At 49.2% G+C, this 16,501-nt stretch overlaps 1 protein-coding gene across 1 annotated transcript in view; it reads right to left on the bottom strand.

The window, feature by feature from the left end:
• Window positions 1-4,953, bottom strand: part of LOC144510044 (poly(ADP-ribose) glycohydrolase-like) — an 87,856-nt gene extending 82,903 nt beyond the window's left edge. The window contains exon 1 of the mRNA XM_078239258.1: window positions 4,768-4,953. Coding sequence (XP_078095384.1) covers window positions 4,768-4,950 — 183 coding nt within the window. The 5' untranslated portion in view covers window positions 4,951-4,953. The remainder of the gene's footprint in view (window positions 1-4,767) is intronic.
• Between the last annotated feature and the right edge of the window lie 11,548 nt (window positions 4,954-16,501).

Here is a 16,501-nt window from a genome sequence, read left to right as displayed (position 1 = left end):
GAACCAGATGGGTTTTTCCGACAATCGACAATGGTTTCATGGTCATCGGTAGATTCTTAATTCCAGTTATTTTTATTATTGAATTCAAATTCCACCATCTGCCGTGGCGGGATTCGAACCCGGGTCCCCCAGAACATTCGCTGAGTCTCTGGATTAATCGTCTTGTGATAATACCACTGGGCCATTACCTCAATATGTGGAGCCCCTGGCTACCTTGGCTGAGGGAGCAATGGCCGTATCTTGCTGCTAACTATTAAATAGAGTGGTTCAGCCCTCTCTACAGGCAGCGTTGCAATGAGGGAAGAGTAGCAACGCTGTGACAGCGGCCAGGGAATCTGTTGTGTAGCGTGCTGCTTGAGGGATCAGTACTGGTCAGGACACAGGGCTGATCTAGCCCGCTTTACTAAGAGAAAGATGGTTGTGGTTGTGGAGGGTCAGTTCAGGACATCTCTGCAGGAGTTCCTCAGGGTTAATGTCCGAGGCCCAACCATCTTCAGCTGCTTCATCAATGACCTTCCCTCCATCATAAGGTCAGAAGTGGGGATGTTCGCTGATGATTGCACAATGTTCAGCACCAATCGCGACTCCTCAGATACTGAATCAGCCCATGTCCTAATGCAGCAAGATCTGGACAATATCCAGGCTTGGGCTGACAAGTGGCAAGTAACATTCGTGCCACACAAGCACCAGGCAATGACCATCACCAATAAGAGAGGATCTAACCATCGCCTCTTGACATTCAATGGCATCGCCATCGCTGAATCCCCCCTCTGTCAACATCCTGGGGGTTTCCATTGACCAGAAACTGAGCTGGACCCAGCCACATGGAAGCTACGTCGTTGAATATGTTTAAATCACGGGTAGATAGATTTCTGATCGATAAGGGAATTAAGGGTTATGGGGAGCAGGCGGGTAAGTGGAACTGATCCACTTCAGATCAGCCATGATCTTATTGAATGGCGGGGCAGGCTCGAGGGGCTAGATGGCCTACTCCTGCTCCTATTTCTTATGTTCTTATATCAATAGTGTGGTCCAGAGGGGCAATTTTTTCACACAGAGGGTGGCGAGTGTGTCTGGAACGAGCTGCCAGAGGTAGTAGTAGAGGCGGGTACAATTTTGTCTTTTAAAAAGCGTTTAGATAATTACATGGGTAAGATGGGTATCGAGGGATACGGGCCAAATGCGGGCAATTGGGACTAGCTTGGTGGTTAAAAAAAAGGACAAGTTGGGCTGAAGGGCCTGTTTCCATGCTGTAAACCTCTATGATTATATGAGTCTGACCAGAGCAGGTCAGAGGCTGGGAATCCTGCGGAGAGTAACTCACCTCCTGACTCCCCCAAAGCCTGTCCACCATCTACAAGGCACAAGTCAGGAGTGCGATGGAATACTCCCCACTTGCCTGGATGGGTGCGGCTCCAACAACACTCAAGAAGCTCGACACCATCCAGGACAAAGCAGCCCCGCTTGATTGGCACCCCATCCACAAACACTCACTCCCTCCACCACCGACGCTCAGTAGCAGCAGTGTGGACCATCTACAAGATGCACTGCAGCAACTCATCCTTAGACAGCACCTTCCAAACCCACAACCTCTACCATCTAGAAGGACAAGGGCAGCAGACACATGGGGAACACCACCACCTGCAAGTTCCCCTCTGAGCCACTCACCATCCCGACTTGGAAATATATCGGCTGTTCCTTCACTGTCGCTGGGTCAAAATCCTGGAACTCCCTCCCTAACAGCACTGTGGGTGTACCTACACCACACAGACTGACTGATGTCCAATAACAATCCTGGAACTCCCTCCCTAACAGCACTGTGGGTGTACCTACACCACACGGACTGACTGATGTCCAATAACAATCCTGGAACTCCCTCCCTAACAGCACTGTGGGTGTACCTACACCACACGGACTGACTGATGTCCAATAACAATCCTGGAACTCCCTCCCTAACAGCACTGTGGGTGTACCTACACCACACGGACTGACTGATGTCCAATAACAATCCTGGAACTCCGTCCCTAACAGCACTGCGGGTGTACCTACACCAAACGGACTGACTGATGTCCAATAACAATCCTGGAACTCCCTCCCTAACAGCACTGTGGGTGTACCTACACCACACAGACAGCAGCTCTCCCCAGCACCTTCTGAAGCATGGGGCGACAGCACTCCCTCACTTTATGAAAGAATAATGGTCTCAGACACCAGGTGATCTGCTGGTGTGTTGTAACGTTGCACAATTGGGATGCCGTCAGCTGATATTTTCCCTTGTGTCTCTCTCTCCTGACATTGATCCCTTCTGTGGAACTGAAGGATTCTGGTTGGTTGGGATCAGAGCTAATGTGACAGCGCCACTCCCTTGATGACAGCGAGTCAAAAACAAAGGGCAAACCGCAGTGCCCCAGTTTTGGTCTCCTTACTTGAGAAAGGATATACTGGCACTGGAGGGGGTGCAGAGGAGATTCACTAGATTGATTCCGGAGTTGAGAGGGTTGGCTTATGAGGAGAGACTGAGTAGACTGGGGCTATACTCATTGGAATTCAGAAGAATGAGGGGAGATCTTATAGAAACATATAGGATTATGAAGGGAATAGATAAGATAGAAGCAGGGAGGTTGTTTCCACTGGCGGGTGAAACTAGAACTAGGGGGCATGACCTCTAAATAAGGGGAAGCAGATTTAGGACTGAGTTGAGGAGGAACTTCTTCACACAAAGGGTTGTGAATCTGTGGAATTCCCTGCCCAGTGAAGCAGTTGAGGCTACCTCATTGAATGTTTTTAAGGCAAGGATAGATAGATTTTTGAACAGTAAATGAATTAAGGGTTATGGTGAGCGGGTGGGTAAGTGGAGCTGAGTCCATGAAAAGATCAGCCATGATCAGCCATCCTATGACTTCAGATTGGCACGGTGGCACAGTGGTTAGCACTGCTGCCTCACAGCGCCAGGGACCTGGGTTTGATTCCCAGCCTGGGTCACTGTCTGTGCGGAGTCTGCACATTCTCCCCGTGTCTGCGTGGGTTTCCTCCGGGTGCTCCGGTTTCCTCCCACAGTCCGAAAGACGTGCTGGTTAGGTGCTAAATTCTCCCTCAGTGTAACCCGAACAGGTGCCGGAGTGTGGCGACTAGGGGGATTTTCAGAGTGACTTCATTGCAGTGTTAATGTAAGCCTACTTGTGACCAATAAATAAACTTTAGATTGGAGAAGATGGGCCCAGTCTCAAGACGACTTGAGGCCGAGAGGCAGTGTGATCGAGGTGGTTCAAAATGACAAGGGACCCAGCAGGGAGAGGGAGAAACTGTGCCCATCGACGGCGGAAGGGCCCGGAAGCAGAGGGCACCAATTCAAGGACCAATGGCGACGTTAGAAGAAACATTTTGGGACATATCGGATCTGAAAGGGTTCAGAGAACATGGTGGAGACAGAGCCAATGTCTGATGTTGTCAGAAATGAAAGCATTCTTTCTGGTTGTACCACAGCTTGGTCTGGCTCCTGCTCTGCCCAAGACCGCAAGAAACTACAAAAGGTCGTGAATGCAGCCCAATCCATCACACAAACCAGCCTCCCATCCATTGATTCTGTCTACACTTCCCGCTGCCTCAGGAAAAGCAGCCAGCATAATTAAGGACCCCACGCAACCCGAACATTCTCTCTACAACCTTCTTCCGTCGGGAAAAAAATACAAATGTCTGAGGTCACGTACCAACCGACTCAAGAACAGCTTCTTCCCTGCTGCTGTCAGACTTATGAATGGACCTACCTCGCACTAAGTTGATTTTTCTCTACAACCCAAGCTATGACTACGTTCTGCACTCTCTCCTTTCCTTCTCCCCTCTGTACTCTATGAACAGTATGCTTTGTCTGTATAGTGCACCAGAAACAATACTTTTCACTGTATCCCAGTACATGTGACAATAATAAATCAAACAATACTTTTCACTGTATCCCAGTACATGTGACAATAATAAATCAAACAATACTTTTCACTGTATCCCAGTACATGTGACAATAATAAATCAAACAATACTTTTCACTGTGTCCCAGTACATGTGACAATAATAAATCCAATTAAAGGGGCAGAGTCAGAGCAAGGAGCAGGGTCTGCTACACAACCCTGCAGTGAGCTGAATTGGGATCGAGGGGCTGAATGGCCTCCTGTGCTGTGACCATTCTACAGGGCTCCAGAGTGTCCATGTCTTAGGTGACATGAGCAGCACTTGGGCAGTTCTCCCCTGACTGATAAAACAAGGCTTTCCCGCAGTGTTCAAGTATTTTAAAGTTTGAAGGATTTAAGATTCCCCAGTTGAATTGCAGGCTTGCAAAGGCGGCAGCGGATAGAAAGTAAGGAGGTTGTGACACACACTCTCTCTCTCTCACACTCACAAACACAGTCACACACACACAGTCACACACACACACAGTTACACAGACAGTCACACACAGTTACACAGTCTCCCACACACAGTAACACAGACAGTCTCACACACACAGTTACACACACACAGTCTCACACACAGTAACTCACAGTTACACAGTCTCACACACAGTTACACACACAGTCTCACACACACAGTACCACAGACAGTCTCACACACACAGTAACACAGACAGTCTCACACACACAGCAACAGACAGTCACACACACACAGTAACACACAGTCACACAGACAGTCTCACACACACAGTCACACAGACAGTCTCACACACACAGTCACACACACACACAGTTACACGGACAGTCTCACACACAGAAACACACTCACCTCTCTGTCTCTTTCTCCAGGAAGCTGAAATAGTTGGAACTCACAAAAGACTTGAGGGTCACGTGACCCACTTGGCCCTCCAATCGGACGCCGGCACCACCTTCCGTTGCTGTAACATTGAAAGTGAAAGTTCAGTTCCCCGGATCCTTCCTGGAAATCCAACCCAGCTCCTGAGAACAACATTGTAGGAGGAGTCCGGGCTGGCTCAGAGTGGCGGAGCTGGAGAGAGCCCCTTGACATGGGCTGGGGAGGGGCGGGGGGTTAATGATCAGCCACAAGTCACCAGTGATGCACACGGAGAAACAAAAAGGTGGCCCGGCTTCTGGGAGGCTGGTGCCTGGCACTCACAGCGAGAGGCGCAGCGGGCTCTGGGGGTTCAACGTGTTCAGAGAGAGAACGAGGGCAGCAGGCTGAGCGACTAAAAATAACGCGACCCAAATCGGGCCGGATTCAAACACGTCAATTCGAATCGCCCGTTTTAATGCATTCCCGGCTCCCTCGGGGGCCACAGAAATATTCCAGTTCCACAGAATGACATACTTTGTGTCGGATGGGGGCAGGGCGAGGTGGGGAGGCAGTCTGGGTCGGGTGGGCTTAATTTTACATCAGATTGGGCGGCACAGTGGGTTAGACCTGCTGCCTCACAGCGCCAGGGACCCGGGTTCGATTCCCGGCTTGGGTCACTGCCTGTGTGGAGTCTGCACGTTCTCCCCCGTGTCTGCGTGGGTTTCCTCCGGGTGCTCCGGTTTCCTCCCACAGTCCGAAAGATGGGCAGGTTAGGTGGATTGGCCGTGCTAAATTGTCCCTTAGTGTCCCAAAGATGTGCAGGTTAGGTGGATTGGCCATGCTAAATTGCCCCTTAGTGTCCAAAGATGTGCGGGTTAGGTGGATTGGCCATGCTAAATTGCCCCTTAGTGTCCAAAGATGTGTAGGTTAGGTGGATTGGCCATGCTAAATTGTCCCTTAGTGTCCCAAAGATGTGCAGGTTAGGTGGATTGGCCATGCTAAATTGTCCCTTAGTGTCCCAAAGATGTGCAGGTTAGGTGGATTGGCCATGCTAAATTGTCCCTTAGTGTCCCAAAGATGTGCAGGTTAGGTGGATTGGCCATGCTAAATTGTCCCTTAGTGTCCCAAAGATGTGCAGGTTAGTTGGATTGGCCATGCTAAATTGTCCCTTAGTGTCCCAAAGATGTGCAGGTTAGTTGGATTGGCCATGCTAAATTGTCCCTTAGTGTCCCAAAGATGTGCAGGTTAGTTGGATTGGCCATGCTAAATTGCCCCTTAGTGTCCAAAGATGTGCGGGTTAGGTGGATTGGCCATGCTAAATTGCCCCTTAGTGTCCAAAGATGTGTAGGTTAGGTGGATTGGCCATGCTAAATTGTCCCTTAGTGTCCCAAAGATGTGCAGGTTAGTTGGATTGGCCATGCTAAATTGTCCCTTAGTGTCCCAAAGATGTGCAGGTTAGTTGGATTGGCCATGCTAAATTGCCCCTTAGTGTCCAAAGATGTGCGGGTTAGGTGGATTGGCCATGCTAAATTGCCCCTTAGTGTCCAAAGATGTGTAGGTTAGGTGGATTGGCCATGCTAAATTGTCCCTTAGTGTCCCAAAGATGTGCAGGTTAGGTGGATTGGCCATGCTAAATTGTCCCTTAGTGTCCCAAAGATGTGCAGGTTAGGTGGATTGGCCATGCTAAATTGTCCCTTAGTGTCCCAAAGATGTGCAGGTTAGGTGGATTGGCCATGCTAAATTGTCCCTTAGTGTCCCAAAGATGTGCAGGTTAGTTGGATTGGCCATGCTAAATTGTCCCTTAGTGTCCCAAAGATGTGCAGGTTAGTTGGATTGGCCATGCTAAATTGTCCCTTAGTGTCCCAAAGATGTGCAGGTTAGTTGGATTGGCCATGCTAAATTGCCCCTTAGTGTCCCAAAGATGTGCAGGTTAGATGGATTGGCCATGCTAAATTGTCCCTTAGTGTCCCAAAGATGTGCAGGTTAGTTGGATTGGCCATGCTAAATTGTCCCTTAGTGTCCCAAAGATGTGCAGGTTAGTTGGATTGGCCATGCTAAATTGTCCCTTAGTGTCCCAAAGATGTGCAGGTTAGTTGGATTGGCCATGCTAAATTGTCCCTTAGTGTCCCAAAGATGTGCAGGTTAGATGGATTGGCCATGCTAAATTGCCCCTTAGTGTTCAAAGATGTGTAGGTTAGGTGGATTGGCCATGCTAAATTGCCCCTTAGTGTCCAAAGATGAAAGGTTAGGGGGATTGGCCATGCTAAATTGCCCCTTAGTGTCAGGGGGACTAGCCAGGGTAAATATAGGGGTGACGGGCATAGGGCCTGGGTGGGATTGTGGTCGGTGCAGACCCGATGGGCCGAATGGTCTCCTTCTGCACTGTAGGGATTCTATAACTCACCTGGCGAGATGGCAGTGCCCACGGGAATGGGCCTGGAAAAATTCAGAGATCCTGGGAGGAGTCCTTCAAGCAGGGTGGAGTCATTGACAGGAGAGGGAGAGAGTTTGAGATGGGGGGGGTGCAGTGGAGTATTCCTTTAAGGACTGTTGCTTAGACAATCCAGACTCCAGTGTCGTTGGCACACTTGGCTCACTGATATGGGATTGGGATTTGATTTTGGACCCCAGGAAGTACTGGGAAATTGTATTCAAATATCGCAGTAGCTCACACACACCTCTAGATGCCACTGTCCCCCATACTATACCCACTATCATCCACTTGACCAGAGCAATGACGGACACAGGCCCTCCCAGAGCCAGTGATCCAGTACAGAGCCAGTGATCCAGTACGTCAAAATATTATTCAACATCAGAGCGTTAGGCTCGACACTGTCCCCCATCAAACACTCCCAGGACAGGTACAGCACGGGGATAGATACAGAGTAAAGCTCCCTCTACTCTGTCCCCATCAAAACACTCCCAGGACAGGTACAGCACGGGGTTAGATACAGAGTAAAGCTCCCTCTACACTGTCCCCCATCAAACACTCCCAGGACAGGTACAGCACGGGGTTAGATACAGAGTAAAGCTTCCTCTACACTGTCCCCCATCAAACACTCCCAGGACAGGTACAGCACGGGGTTAGATACAGAGTAAAGCTCCCTCTGCACTGTCCCCATCAAACACTCCCAGGACAGGTACAGCACGGGGTTAGATACAGAGTAAAGCTTCCTCTACACTGTCCCCCATCAAACACTCCCAGGACAGGTACAGCACGGGGTTAGATACAGAGTAAAGCTTCCTCTACACTGTCCCCCATCAAACACTCCCAGGACAGGTACGGCACGGGGTTAGATACAGAGTAAAGCTCTCTCTGCACTGTCCCCATCCGTGCTGAGACTATTAATTATATTAGGCTATAGATGGCTTCATAACTAAGCCCAATTGTATCCACACTCATTGTCAGGTGATGGAGGAGGGAAATGTCGGATAAATGGTCAGAATATCAGGTCTGATCATTGACTACAAGTCTGATGCATCATAGCAACATTCCTTCACTTACAATCCTTTCAATCACTACAGCGCAAAAGGAGGCCATTCGGTCCATCGGGTCTGCACCAATTCTCCGACAGAGCATCCCACCCCGGTCCTGTACCTGTAACCCCACATATTTACCCTGCTCATCCACCCAACCTGCACATCTTTGGACACTAAGGGGCAACTTAGCACGGCCAATCCACCTAACCCGCACATCTTTGGACTGTTTGAGGAAACCAGAGCACCCGGAGGAAACGCACACAGACACAGGGAGAATGTGCAGACTCCACACAGACACAGTCACTCGATGCCGGAATCAAACCCGGGTCTCTGGCGCTGTGAGGCAGTGGTGCCAACCACTGTGCCACCGTGCCGCCCTTTGAAGGAACGAGACCTCTCCTTTCAAGAGTGCCTTCTGCAACCTGGGCACGTCCCAAAGCAAATTGCCACCAGCGAGATGCAGTCCCTGTGTTGATGCAGGAAAAGCCCCTTTGTGCACAGCAAGATCCCAGTATTTGCAACGATGAGCAGATGTTTGTGGTCGGGAGTGGTGAGAGAGTGGGGGGTTGGCTAGAGGCTTGGAAACTCCCCATCGCTCTGTTTTTGGAACCTATAGAGGCTGTGGGACCTGTAAGGCCCACCGGACAGGGCCACATCCAAGAGAGGCAGTCGTGACAATGCAGGACTCCCTCAGTACTGCACCGGGAGTGTTGGCCTCTTGTGCTCCAGACTGAGCTGGGGCAGGGAGTGGGTGGGGGGGGGGGATGGCTTTTTCTTGCAGTCTTTTGCAAATACAAGCTACACTCTTTCAGAGGGAGGTGCGAGGGGATGAGAGATGTCTACGTTTTGACTCAGAAACCCTGTGACATCTTGCAGATTTTGGGAGGAGCGCTATAAAGGCAAGTATGTGTTGTTTAGCACCGGTGATCCCCCTATCCTCCCCCCAGCCACCCGCCCACCACGCTCCCCTTCACCCATGTCTCTACTGGTGCGCGATGCCTCATGTGTTACTGTGAAAATCCCCCTAGTCGCCACACTCCGGCGCCTGTTCGGGTACACTGAGGGAGAATTTAGCATGGCCAATGCACCTAACCAGGTGTGGCCTCACCAACACCCTGTACAATTGCAGCAAAACATCCCTATCCCTAAACTCAAATCCTCTCGCTATGAAGGCCAACATACCATTTGCCTTCTTTACTGCCTGCTGTACCTGCGCGCTTACTTTCAGTGACTGATGCACGAGGACTCCAAAGTCTTGTTGACTATACACCTCTCTCAATTCATTTTGTTCTTTGCTGCTAGGCCTCAAAAGCCTGGCCCTTGAGTAAGCAGCTTCCCAGAATTTCCATCCTTAAAGGGGGCTGATAGACCGCAACCCCCTCCTTGAGGGAAAAGTTTATTTATTCATGTCACAAGTCGGCTTACATCAACACCGCAATGAAGTTACTGTGAAAGTCCCCTAGTCGCCACACTCCGGCGCCTGTTCGGGTAACACTGAGGGAGAATTTAGCACCTAACCAGCACGTCTTGGGACACTAAGGGGCAATTTAACACGGCCAATCCACCTAACCGACACATCGTTCGGACTGTGGGAGGAAACCGGAGCACCCAGAGGAAACCCACGCAGACATGGGGAGAATGTGCAGACTCCGCACAGACAGTGACCCGAGGCCGGAATCGAACCCGGGTCCCTGGCGCTGTGGGGCAGCAGTGCTAACCACTGTGTCGGGATATGGGACAGGAAGGCAGGGGAGAGGAATCAGGATATTGAATTTGATGATTAGCCATGATCAGGATGAATGGTGGAGCAGGCTCGAAGGGCCGAATGGCCTCCTCCTGCTTCTAGTTTCTATGTAAGGACGCTATGATTCGATGGAAATCCGCTTCCAATTGGGTGTTAAAATGGAACAAGCCTTGAATTTAAAATTGCAATCCTCTGCCGACAGAAATCATCTCGCTATTTCTTCATTTCCTTTGCCCCCCACCCCCCCGACTATCCACCGTCTATCATTCTCCTGGCGTCTTTCACACCCCTTCTCTCAGCCTGTTCCATTACTCTCTCCCTCTCTCTCTCTCTGTGTTTTCTGGCACTGTCCTCTTGCAGTGAATTCAATCTTCCCCTTCCCATTCTCAAACACAGCCTGTCTTATTCAGCCACTTCATGTCTGCTTGCAAAACCCGGAGTGTGGATTCTGGCTGGCGCCCTGGCCAGTAGGAGCAGAATAGAGTGTTTGTACACTGCTGCAGGGGCCAAGTCTGGGGAAACCTGAAGATTAACATGCATTGAAGGCAAATTCGGAATCTAAACCACCTTTATCCTATGAGAGAGGATCAATTTAGGAACATTTAAGCGGTTATTGGATAGGCACGTGGAGCACCCCAGGATGATAGGGAGTGAGATAGCTTGATCTTGGTTTCAGATAAAGCTCGGCACAACATCGTGGGCCGAAGGGCCTGTTCTGTGCTGTACTGTTCTAATTTAAATGGGGGAAAAAGGAGTAGGGTATCATTGTGCAGGGTATCATAGAATCCCTGCAGTGCAGGTAGCAAAATATGTTGGTAGCAAAAGTGTGGCTTTTGCTACCAAATAAACCTGTTGGACTTTAACCTGGTGTTGTTAAACTTCTTACTGTGCAGAAGGAGGCCATTAGGCCCATCGAGTCTGCACCGATCACAATCCCACCCAGGCCCTATTCCCGGAACCCCACATATTGACCCTGCTAATCCGCCTGACACTAAGGGGCAATTTAGCATGGCCAATCCACCCAACCTGCACATCTTTGGACACTAAGGGGCAATTTAGCATGGCCAATCCACCCAACCTGCACATCTTTGGACACTAAGGGGCAATTTAGCATGGCCAATCCACCTAACCTACACATCTTTGGACACTAAGGGGTAATTTAGCATGGCCAATCCACCCAACCTGCACATCTTTGGACACTAAGGGGCAATTACGCATGGCCAATCCACCTAACCTACACATCTTTGGACACTAAGGGGCAATTTAGCATGGCCAATCCACCTAACCTGCACATCTTTGGACTGTGGGAGGAAATCGGAGCACCCGGAGGAAACCCACGCAGACACGGGGAGAACTCCACACTGATAGTGACCCAAGGCTGCAGGTTTTTAGGTATTCAGATCACTAAGTACCTGTCCTGGTCTCTCCACACTGACACTATCGTTAATAAATCCCACCCATGCCTCTACTTTTCAGGAGGCTAAGGAAATTCAGCATGTCCGCTACGACTCTCACCAACTTTTACAGATGCACCATAGAAAGCATTCTTTCCGGATGTATCACAGCTTGGTCTGGCTCCTGCTCTGCCCAAGTCCACAAGAAACTAAAAGGGTTGTGATTGAAGCCCAGTCGATCACTCAAACCAGCCTCCCATCCATTGACTCTGTCTACACTTCCCGCTGCCTCGGGAAAAGCAGCCAGCAAAATTAAGGACCCCACGCACCCCGGACATTCTCTCTTCCACCTTCTTCCATTGGGAAAAATATACAAAAGTCTGAGGTCACGTACCAACCGACTCAAGAACAGCTTCTTCCCTGCTGCTGTCAGACTTTTGAATGGACCTACCTCGCATTAAGTTGATCTTTCTCTACACCTTAGCTATGACTGTGACACTACATTCTGCACCCGCTCCTTTCCTCCTCCCCTATGTACTCTATGAATGGTATGTTTTGTCTGTATAGCGCAAGAAACAATACTTTTCACTGTATACTAATATATGTGACAATAATAAATCAAATTATATTAAGCTGATCTTTCTCTACACCCTATCTATGACTATAACACTACATTCTGCACTCTCTCCTTTCCTTCTCTCCTAAGTACGCTATGAACGGTATGCTTTGTCTGTATAACGCGCAAGAAACAATACTTTTCACTGTATCCCAGTAAATATGACAATAATAAATCAAATTATATTAAGCTGATCTCTCTCTGTACCCTAGCCATGACTGTAACTACATTCTGCACCGTCTCCTTTTCTTCTCTATGAACGGTATGCTTTGTTTGTATAGCGTGCAAGAAACAGTACTTTTCACTGTATGCTGATGTATGTTTCACTAATAAATCAAGGCCAAAATTGAAGCCGGGTCCTTGGCGCTGTGAGGTAGCAGTGCACTCTGCCAGAAGCGGAGAATGCTGTTGTACCAGACATTGTATAGACTTGACCACAGGACATTGGACAGCGCATGCAGCCCATGAAGCACTTTTGAACTGTAGTCACTCTTGTGGTGGAGATGTGACGGTGTAGTGGTACTGTTAGCAATCTCGAGCCCTCAGGGTAATGCTCTGGAGATCTGGGTTCAAATCCCACCATAGCAGGTGGTGAAATTTCAATTAACGTTTTATAAAATTACCTGGACTTAAAAATATAATGACGACTATGAAACCATTGTTCGTTCTAGAATGTCCAACATGTCTATGTCTACCCTGTCAATCCCCATTAGCATCTTATTTACCTCAATTAGATCCCCCCTCATTCTTCTAAACTCCAACGATTCTCGGCCTAAACTGCCCCGATCTCTCTTCAGAAGACAATCCTGGGATCAGTCTAGTCAACCTTCTCTGAACTGCCCCGAATACATTTACATCCTTCTTCAAGTAAGGGGACCAGAGCTGTGCGCAGTACTCCAGATGTAAACAAAGATGTCCTTGTTATACCGACCTTGGAGTCCTCGTGCATCAGTCGCTGAAAGTAAGCGCGCAGGTACAGCAGGCAGTAAAGAGGGCAAATGGTATGTTGGCCTTCATAGCGAGAGGATTTGATTATAGGGATAGGGATGTTTTGCTGTAATTGTACAGGGCGTTGGTGAGGCCACACCTGGAGTGTTGTGTGCAGTTTTGGTCTCCTTATCTGAGGAAGGATGTCCTTGCTATAGAGGGAGCACAGCGAAGGTTTACCAGGCTGATTCCTGGGATGGCAGGTCTGTCATATGAGGAGAGACTAAGTCGGTTAGGATTATATTCACTGGAGCTTAGAAGAGTGAGAGGGGAATCTCATAGAAACTTATAAAATTCTAACAGGGTTTGACAGGGTAGATTCAGAAAGAATGTTCCCGATGGTGGGGGGAGTCCAGAACTAGGGGTCATAGTTTGAGGATAAGGGGTAAACCTTTTAGAACTGAGGTGAGGAGAAATTTCTTCACCCAGAGGGTGGTGAATGTGTGGAATTCACTCCCACAGAAAGTAGTTGAGGCCAAAACGTTGTGTGATTTCAAGAAGAAATTAGATTTCGCTCTTGGGCCTAAAGGGATCGAGGGATATGGGGGGGAAGGGGGGGATCAGGATATTGAATTTGATGATCAGCCATGATCAGAATGAACGGTGGAGCAGGCTGGAAGGGCCGAATGGCCTCCTCCTGCTTCTAGTTTTAATGTTTCTATGCAGTCTCACCAACGCCCTGTACAGTTGCAGCAAGACTTCCTTACTTTAATACTCGACTCCATTGGCCATCCAGTTAGGGATGGCCAATAAATGCTGGCCCAGCCAGCGACCCCCACATCCTCTGAATGAATTTTAAAAATGCATCGGCCAATTTGCGCACAGAAAGATCCCACAGACAGCAGTCGGACAGATGACCAGATCATTGGTCTTTGTGATGTTGGTGGAGGGGTAGTTATTCAGGGCATCCACCAGGTAGGCCACCCACCGCCCCTCTTCGAAATAGTGTCAGAGAATCATAGAATCCCTGCAGTGCAGAAGGAGCCCATTCGGCCTATCAAATCTGCACCGACCACAATCCCACCCTATCCCCACAACCCCATGCATTTACGCTAGCCAGTCCCCCTGACACTAAGGGCAATTTAGCATGGCCAATCCACCTAACCTGCACATCTTTGGACACTAAGGGGCAATTTAGCATGGCCAATCCACCTAACCTACACATCTTTGGACACTAAGGGCAATTTAGCATGGCCAATCCACCTAACCTGCACATCTTTGGACACTAAGGGCAATTTAGCATGGCCAATCCACCTAACCTACACATCTTTGGACACTAAGGGCAATTTAGCATGGCCAATCCCCCTAACCTGGACATCTTTGGACATTAAGAGGCAATTTAGCGTGGCCAATCCACCTAACCTACACATCTTTGGACACTAAGGGCAATTTAGCATAGCCAATCCCCCTAACCTACACATCTTTGGACACTAAGGGGCAATTTAGCATGGCCAATCCACCTAACCTACACATTTTTGGACACTAAGGGGCAATTTAGCCTGGCCAATCCACCTAACCTACACATTTTTGGACACTAAGGGGCAATTTACCATAGCCAATCCCCCTAACCTACACATCTTTGGACACTAAGGACAATTTAGCATGGCCAAACCCCCTAACCTGGACATCTTTGGACATTAAGAGGCAATTTAGCGTGGCCAATCCACCTAACCTGGACATCTTTGGACATTAAGAGGCAATTTAGCGTGGCCAATCCACCTAACCTACACATCTTTGGACACTAAGGGGCAATTTAGCATGGCCAATCCACCTAACCTGGACATCTTTGGACATTAAGAGGCAATTTAGCGTGGCCAATCCACCTAACCTACACATCTTTGGACACTAAGGGCAATTTAGCATGGCCAATCCCCCTAACCTACACATCTTTGGACACTAAGGGGAAATTTAGCACGGCCAATCCACGTAACCTGGACATCTTTGGACACTAAGGGGCAATTTAGCATGGCCAATCCAACTAACCTACACTTCTTTAGAGTGTGGGAGGAAACCGGAGCACCCGGAGGAAACCCACGCAGACACGGGGGAGAATGTGCAAACTCCGCACTGACGGTGACCCAAGCCAGGAATCGAACCCGGGTCCCTGGCGTTGTGAGGCAGCAGCGCTAACCCACTGTGCCACCGCGCTGCCCTTAATGTCCTGGGAACTTTTTACCTCCGCTTCAGGCATGGCGGACAAGGCCTCTGGCTCGACACCTCATCCAAAAAGCAGCACCCTTGACAGTGCAGCACTTCCTGGTGAGATACTGTAACTAAAAAACGTCAAAAAATAAATCAAACTGAGGGTGATGACGCATGCCAACCCTGGTGGTGCCCACTGTTATCCTACTGTTTGTGGCATTCCGAACGATTGCTTATAGTCATTCAGGACACACACTGAAGGATAAATGAAGGGAATTTTTGCCTGAAAGAATTTTTAATTAGTGTCATGAGTAGGCTTACATTAACACTGCAATGAAGTTACTAGTCGCCACACTCCCTCAGTGTAACTCCTCGGGTTACACTGAGGGAGAATTTAGCACCAAACCCGCACGTCTTTCTGACTGTGGGAGGAAACCGGAGCACCCGGAGGAAACCCACGCAGACACGGGGAGAATGTGCAAACTCCACACAGACAGTGACCCGAGCCGGGAATCGAACCCGGGTCCCTGGCGCTGTGAGGCAGCAGCGCTAACCACTGTGCCACCGTGTCGCCCAATCAACTAATCAACCTTAAAGACAGAGGCCTGCCAGTGAGAGGGAGCTGTGTTCTTTATCTGCCTGTGAGTGGGTGTCCCAATAGACCATAAGACCATAAAATATAGGAGCAGAACTAGGCCATTCGGCCCATCGAGTCTGCTCCGCCATTCAATCATGGCTGATATGATTCTCATCACCATTCTCCTGCCTTCTCCCCATAACCCCGATCCCCTTATCAAATAAAGAACCTATCCATCTCTGTCTTAAAGACACTCAATGACCCGGCCTCCACAGCCTTCTGCGGCAATGAATTCCACAGATTCACCAAACCCTCTGGCTGAAGAAATTCCTCCTCATCTCGGTTCTAAAGGATCGTCCCTTTACTCTGAGGTTGTGCCCTCGAATCCTAGTCTCTCCGACATGTCCACTCTACCCAGGCCTTTCAGTATTCTGTAAGTTTCAATAAGATCGCCCCATATCCTTCTAAACTCCATCGAGTACAGACCCAGAGTCCTCAAACGCTCCTCATATGACAAACCCTTCATTCCAGGGATCATTCTTGTGAACCTCCTCTGGACCCCCTCCAAGACCAGCACATCCTTCCTTAGATATGGGGCCCAAAACTGCTCACAATGCTCCAAATGGGGTCTGACCAGAACCTTATACAGCCTCAGAAATACATCCCTGCTCTTGTATTCTAGCCCTCTCGACATGAATGCTAACATTGCATTTGCCTTCCTAACTGCCGACTGAACCTGCACGTTAACCTGAAGAGAATCCTGAACCAGGACTTCTAAGACCGTTTAC

This window comes from Mustelus asterias, chromosome 22 (genome assembly GCF_964213995.1).
Source record: "Mustelus asterias chromosome 22, sMusAst1.hap1.1, whole genome shotgun sequence".
Taxonomy (NCBI): domain Eukaryota; kingdom Metazoa; phylum Chordata; class Chondrichthyes; order Carcharhiniformes; family Triakidae; genus Mustelus; species Mustelus asterias.
The sequence above is the reverse complement of the archived record's forward strand: the minus strand, read 5'-3'. Positions and strand labels throughout refer to the sequence as shown.